Below are 7763 nucleotides of genomic sequence, written 5' to 3'. Positions count from 1 at the left end.
CCAATATTTCAAGCTTTAGTCCATCCTATGTGGTTGCCAATCATTATTCTTCCACACAATTATTTGAACTATATTATCAAATAATATACATTTAGTACACAAATAATGTACTTTTAATATATTAAAAATGTATATTCCATTAAGAAAATATACATTATTTCAGTACTGAAACTATATTATTTTGTATAATGTACATTTAGTATACGAATAATGTACATTTAATAAATTAAAAATGTATTTTTTATTATGATCCACACAACAAGCATAGTCCATACAATAATTTGCCCCATGTTGCTTAGCCACCCAATTTACAGCATAATTAACCTCTAAGAATATATATTTGGTTGAATATGTCCAGTTATGTCTCATAATTACTCAAATACCTTCCAGGGTAAATGACAAGCATATATGAAAATATGAAATTTTACACACTAGCCCTCAATGTATTAGTTTAGTGGATGTGACTCAATACTTGTTTTCAGTGGTAAGGTAGTATTCAATTCCTTGAGTCTTTTCGCAAATATTGAAGTTTGAGTTTAAGTTGGCTCGCAAAAAATTCCTTGATTCTTTTCGCAAATATTGAAGTTTGAGTTTAAGTTGGCTCGCAAAAAAAAAGTGTATTAGATCAGTGGATTCATGAGATTTAGGATATAAGGGTATCTCTATCTATGGTTCTTGGTGTGTTTTTTGAGGAGTCCATGGTGAATTGGAGGAGAGCGAAGGATCAATGTTTTTGTCACTCTAGGGCCCCACCAAGAAAGAAAACAACGACAATTAGCTCGTGTGAGGCACAAATCTCCGGCCTAACTGGATGGGTAGATCTTTAATTTTTTTTTTCTTTTATCTCATTTTCTCTTTTCTAGTCGCACCTGCAAAAATTCTTCAAAAACTACAACTATTGGTGATGCTCTAAACCGACGAAATAAAAAAATCTAGATTATTACTAAAAAAAAAAAAAAAAATACTACTTGTAGAAGAAGGAACTACTACAAGGCAGCCAAAAATATAGGCATGCAAATAGAATGTGGTGGTAGTATGTATGGTACCAGCTGTAAGTTATATTTGAAGTGTTTCCCTAATCCTCTCAACACGTATCAACCCATCTCTCATTATCTGTCCTCCACCGCTATTCATGCATCATCCCTCTCATGCACGCCGCAGATATAAAACCACATTCCACTCCACAACATTTCCAGACATAAACATCGTACATCTTCAATTCTCTGTTGAATATTATTAGTGTGTAATAATTATAATGAGCCAGCAACAAGCCAGAAGGCCGGAGAGCGGTGACCAAGAGCCCATCAAGTATGGAGACGTGTTTGACGTCTCCGGCCAACTCGCAGCCAAACCTATAACCCAGCAAGACGCCGCCGCCATGCAGTCCGCCGAGAACACCGCGTTTGGCCAGACGATTAAGGGCGGCCCCGCCGCTGTCATGCAATCAGCAGCCGCGCGTAATGTCAGGAATGCCCGCGTTGACCCCGACAACGTCACCGACGTTGTCAGAGAACAGGGCGTTTCTGTTAAAGAAGATGATATTGCCGGCCGCCGTTTCGTCACTGAAGCCATCGGTGGAGATGTAATCTCTCTCTCTCTCTCTCTCTATATATATATATATATATATATATATATATATATATATATATATATATATATATATGACGAACTTCTCTCTCTCTCTATATATATATATATATGACGAACTTTTAATATTTTTAATGTGTGATTTAAGGTTGTGGGGAAATATATACGACCACCTGCGGAGGAGAAGACGCCGCCGCCGCCGCCACCCCCGGCGGCGGGTGTTGTGAGCGATGATATAACCATCGGAGAAGCCCTAGAGGCGACTGCAATTTCCGCCGGGGACAAGCCCGTCGGCAAAAGCGACGCCGCCGCAATACAGGCTGCGGAAGTCAGAGCTACCGGCTTAGGACATATTCTGCCGGGAGGAGTAGGAGCCGACGCCCAACGCGCCGCAGAAATCAACGCTAGAACTACAACAGATGAGTTCAAAACAAAGATCGGCGATGTCCTCACGGTATTATATATATATATATATATATATATATATATATTCTCACTATAAAGTTAGACTTTCCATATTTTTTCTTGTATATTTTATTGGTTGGATTTTAAGATTGAATTTATTCATGCACAATTTTATTTAAATTAGTTTACTAATTTGTGATTTTTTCCGTCTAAAGTTTTAAGACAGAGTTTATTCTATAAACAAATTTTAGAGTAGTGATGATTTATTGATTTTCTTGATTTGATTATGCTATTATCAATCTAGGTCGATTTAACAATGTTTTAATCGATTAATGTTGGCATGTTTAATTTGGAGTAGGATGCGAGTTCGAAGCTGACGGATGATAAGCCCGTGACGGTGGAAGATGCTGCCGGAGTTGTGAACGCCGAAGCAAGAAACAAAGAAGACCACGCCACACACCCGGCTGGTGTGGCGGCTTCCATGGCGGCGGCCGCCGCACTCAATCAAGAAACCGCCTTTAATATCACCGTGTAATGCTGCTAGTAACCTCCCTACGTACTACTATAACTACCGACATATGCATGCCTATATATGTACGTGTGTACCAGAAGTTTGTTTGTTTGTTTTTTTTTTTTTTTTTTTTTTTTTGTGTTAAAAGTTAAAACCTACGGAGTAGTAAATATCCGTCAAAGTCAATCTTCCAAACCTTATAAGCTTTGACTATGCAATATAAGCGTGTAATTAATATAAATATATATCGAAAATTTTCGGATTTTCAAGAAAAAAAATGGATTTTTAACCGTTTTAATTAGTTCATAATTTTAGGGTTTATTGAAAATGACGATTGGTGTTATTTTTTTTTCTCTAGATCCTTGAAATATGTTTCAAGGATACATGCCCACATGCATGCTAAGCACATTTATAAATTGAAGATTAGCAAGGATACATGCCCACACTCAAGTGATATACAAGAGGAATCTACTATCATTCATTATCCGATAAATAGACTCATACGAAATGGATTCAGCTGAATATCTAAGAAGCGGATTGAAATTACAATCTTTCTACAAATAAAAGATAAACTACCTACATTAAAAGATTATATTATGCTTATTTAAATAATTTTAATTTTTTGTTAGACCCTTTATATAAAGGGAAAAAAGGGTGGGAAAGTATGTAAGAAGGTTCTTAGTACACCTCAAATAATGACCGACTTAAAAGGAGAAATTAAAAGAAGGGTGATATGATGGGGGAATGATAGGCGGTGGGTGGTGGATTATCATATCGTGGCTATGATTGATCGATGCTGCCGATGTTTGGGTAAGCCAAGGTGGTTGCGACGTCGGATCAAAAACCTTACCTTTCGATCATCGCATGATGATCCGATCCGTTTCTTGTACCCAAAGCATCATTTATCGTCCCTTTCCCAACTAATCTATCTATATTCTCGTTGCCGACCTAAACTTCCTAGCTACTAAGATCAAGCTCACACTGCATGCGACGGTGACGCTGTCTCCTCCAATCATTCCATCGACAATGCCAATGCTAATTGTCGGAGACGCTTCTACTTTATGAGTTTTATCTTCTCCCAAAAGGTTGAACTTAATTTCCAACCCTAAGGGTCCCACACTCCCAGCCGAACAGAGTATTTGGGAAGACGTAAATCAAGTTGACTTAATGGTTCAGGAGATAAGGCCAAATGCCGGTAGGCACAAAGAATCTGCTCAATTTAGACATAATCCTTACTCTGACGCTGCTAAAGTTCGAACATTGGTCTCTTCTTCCAAATACTGCAAACAGAACCATTGAGCTAAACACGTGCAGACAGTTTATGAGTTTTCTCAATCGAGTACATATATAATTGATCATATTTAGTTAATTAACACGTTTAATAAGTTTATAGTATAATTTAATTGACTTAATAATTCAAATAATATATACATTTAAGAGGGGGTCACTTATGTTGAATCACCTCAAAACTCATTTAATCAAATATATTATGATTTCTCTCTCTATTATCCAATGTAGCACAACTCTAGCCTCTGATCTTATTTCCGACGAACATTTCAGTTTGAAATTTTTGATTCCCTAAGATAATGAAGTAGTGACGATGACTACTCACAGCAAAGCTGTGTTATCTTCACGTACAAAGAATCCAATCATTTCCATTTGGTTTGGTTGTTTTTGCAGTCGTTTCCTGCGACGATCAGATCGAATAACTCAGAACGAAGGACAAAAAAATTATAAATATAATATAATGTTGCAGCAGGGCATGATATAAGTGTGCAAACTATATATTATAAGATTAGTTTAATTGAATACTGTAGCAGAAGAGTAAGTTTAGTTTGAGTTGATAAAATGCAAATTGCAAAGAGAGAGAGAGAGAGACGTGACATACTGAAATATGATGCTGGAAAACCTGCATGGTCAGCATCATGTGCACTACCTTATTAGCTTGCTTACTACCTAAACAATCAATTAATATAAAGCACAACATCATATGAATCTGCTCCGCTTCCCTACTTGTGTTTGCTAATTTATTTATTTTTTGAATAAAGATCAAGCTATGTGGGTGTTGAATTAATCTTACAGCAGTAAAGATACATAATAATTACGGCCTAAACTTTAAACTAAAGCTACTCCAATCTCGAGATTTCAATAACTATTATTATTATAAAGTAGGTTTTAGATCCCTCCTGGCCGCGTTTACTAGTAGTAGTTTAATCAATAATTGTCAGCACATGTTTAGCTTAATGGTTCAGTAGACAGTATTTAAGATAAGAGATCAAAGTTTGAATTTCGACGGTAGTGGTGTGAAATAATACCTAAAGTGAGCAGATCCTTTATGCGCATTTGGTAATGTCCAAACGCTTTATTGGAACTAGAGTGTGGGGCTCTTGAGGTTGGAGATTCAACTTTTGAAAGAAATCTATATATATATAAAAATAAAATCATCCTTCTAACATTTTCCCGCTCAAACTCATTATATTAATTATGGTAATAGAATTAATCATTAATCATTGAATAATATGGCAAAAACCGAAATATTGCATAAGCTACCATAATATAGAATAATTAATTAGAATAATATTATTATGGTAATACACAAAATTATGGTCATTATATATTTAATCCAATTACTCCAATAACAGGTAGTTAGCATATATATGGGTATTACCGTGTATATATAAAATATATAGGTAGAAAAGTTGTTAGGATGGTATATTAAGCAGGGTAATAGGTGTAGTATTTATTAGAAGTTATTTTAGTAAAAATAATTTATTTTATTAATTAACCATATATATTTTCGTAAAATTAGCAATCAATTATTATTACATATTATATATTCCATAATTCTCTTCTCCCACCTCCACTCTATCCTATGCGCAAAGCTCAAGCGCTTACGTCTGTTGTACATCAACCACTAGCGGACGACGTAAATTTCTAATTCTATTATCATTTTGTGTATGTCTTATGAGACGTCGTTCCTTCTGGGCCATAGTTTTTCTGGCTTTATTTCATCTTGCTTTTAACATTGCAGCAGATGACGAGTTGTAAGGAGAGAAACAAAGGTTGATATGTGATTTTCACGGGTGAGTTTTTCATTATCTTAGTTTTTTTTTTCTTTGTGGGTTTTGTGTGTTTTTTCCCTTAGATTTCTTCTACTATCATTTCGTGTATATCTTGTGCGACGTCGTTCTTTCTGCGCCATAGTTTTTATGCATTTAATTCATCTTGCTTTTAGCGTTGCAGCAGATGACAGAGTTGTATGGGGAGAGACAAAGGTTGATACGCAATTTGCATGGGTGGGGTTTTTATTATTTTAATCTTTTATTTTTCGTTTTGGGTTTTGTGTGTTTTTTTGTGCATTTTCTGATTTTTAAACAATCAATTGCACTATATAATATTTGATGTTCTAATTTAAATAATTATATATCGATCCAAATATTCTTAATATATTATAACAAATCCATTCCGTGCATCGCACGGGCGCAAATACTAGTTTAATCAATAATTAAATATATCTAATCTAGCACAATAAATGCTTTTTTTTTTCTTACATACAAGGATTATAAATAAATATAAATTAAGTCACGTCATTTATAATAGAGTAAATTTCACTTTTGGCCCTATAACTATTGAGGTATTGTTAATTTCAATCCACGACTTTCAAAACTAACAATTAAGTACCCTAACTATTCAATTTTTATCAATTTTGGTCCATCCGGCCAAATTACCGACGAAAAGTGACCGGAAAATTTTAATGATAAAATAATGAGGGCATTTTGGTCTTTTACTTCTATTTTGTACGACGCCCTACCCTCAAACATGGCCGGAAAACCTCCATTCTCGTTGACTCACGTTTGAAAATTTTGAATGTATATTACTTGCGTAAATCATGCGACTATACTATACCAATTACACGTTCTTATTCAAACTATAATTGATTAAGAATTCCATATTTTGGAGTTTATTTCTTTATTTATTTAAATTTGAACTTTCCAGGAAGAACTTCATTCACCAATCATCACAAGCATTTAATTAATTTAATTAAATCAATTAGGTTTGTCTGCACATACTTTCTTCGTCGTCTACTATGAGAATGGAGGTTTTCCGGCCACGTTTGAATAAGAAAGTATGTACAGAGGACGAAAAAGTATGTACAGAGGACATTTTCGTCGACTCACGTTTGAAAATTTTGAGTCCCAAATCCGAACCAGATTCCTTTTATCTGTTGTTTTTCTTTGCTTTGTTCCCCAGGCCACCGCTCTGAGGATTTCCAGACCTACATTGTTCAGCTCTACCCGAACGGAATTTCAAGATCGCCGCCGGAGTGAGCTGATGATGAAGAAATTAACATGAAATGACTATATTGCCCCCAACATTAAACAAATTAAAATGATTTAACAGATTCCGGCAACAATTGACCGGTAATTTGGCCGGACGGACTAAAATTGATAAAAGTTGAATAGTTAAAGTACTAAATTGTTAGTTTTGAAAGTCATGAATTAAAATTAACAAGACCCCAATAGTCATATGACCAAAAGTGAAATTTACTCTTTATAATACAAAATGTGTCTATGCAAAATGCCTTGTCTCTGAGTGGGGCATAAAAAATAAGAGTCATAAAGTGTGGCGATCATGATTTGTCACCGTTCAATCAACGTTGAAATTTGTCGTTCCATAAATATATTAAATTGAACAAACTTGTGGTTATATCATTAATAACTCTCACAATGGTTAAATGACACTTTTTACCCCTGGATTATATACTTATAGCATTTTCCCCCCCTTAATTATTTAGGTAAGCACATTAGCCCCGTCAATTATTTTAAAAGTGGTGTTTTTCCCCCCCTGATATATTAAATTGACATTTATACCCTTAAAGTAAACATTTTATTTATTTTACTACTCCAACAAATTATTGCGTATACGTAGGGATGACCACGGTTCGGTTTGAATTGAACCGGATACTAAAGCAATCGAATTAATAGTTTACGGTTATAATTCAGATCTAGAACCCAATATTTAAATGTCAATTTATTAAAATTATGTATCAAAAAAATTGAATCTTGAACCGTGAACCGGCGGTTCCGGATCTTATTCGCGATTTTGAACCGTCTTTATTTTAAAATTTTATTTTTTATTTTAAAATAGTCTAAATTCAACAATAAATGTATTTTATTTTTTCAGTTCGGAACATGAACCGTCCGTTCCGGTTCACGATTTTAATAAACTCTAAATATCGAATTTCGATTCTAAATTGTAA

General features: G+C 34.6%; 1 protein-coding gene across 1 annotated transcript; it reads left to right on the top strand.

Moving 5' to 3' along the window:
- Nucleotides 1-956: 956 nt before the first annotated feature.
- Nucleotides 957-2750, top strand: LOC109160825 (late embryogenesis abundant protein D-34-like). Its single transcript, XM_019309071.1, has 3 exons — nt 957-1582; nt 1736-2041; nt 2351-2750. Exons 1-3 carry the CDS (start codon nt 1256-1258, stop codon nt 2525-2527), a joined length of 810 nt encoding a protein of 269 aa, XP_019164616.1. The 5' UTR covers nt 957-1255; the 3' UTR covers nt 2528-2750.
- Nucleotides 2751-7763: the final 5013 nt, after the last annotated feature.

The sequence above is a fragment of the Ipomoea nil genome, unplaced genomic scaffold (genome assembly GCF_001879475.1).
Source record: "Ipomoea nil cultivar Tokyo-kokei standard unplaced genomic scaffold, Asagao_1.1 scaffold0302, whole genome shotgun sequence".
NCBI lineage: Eukaryota > Viridiplantae > Streptophyta > Magnoliopsida > Solanales > Convolvulaceae > Ipomoea > Ipomoea nil.
This window is presented reverse-complemented; position numbering and strand designations above follow the sequence as displayed.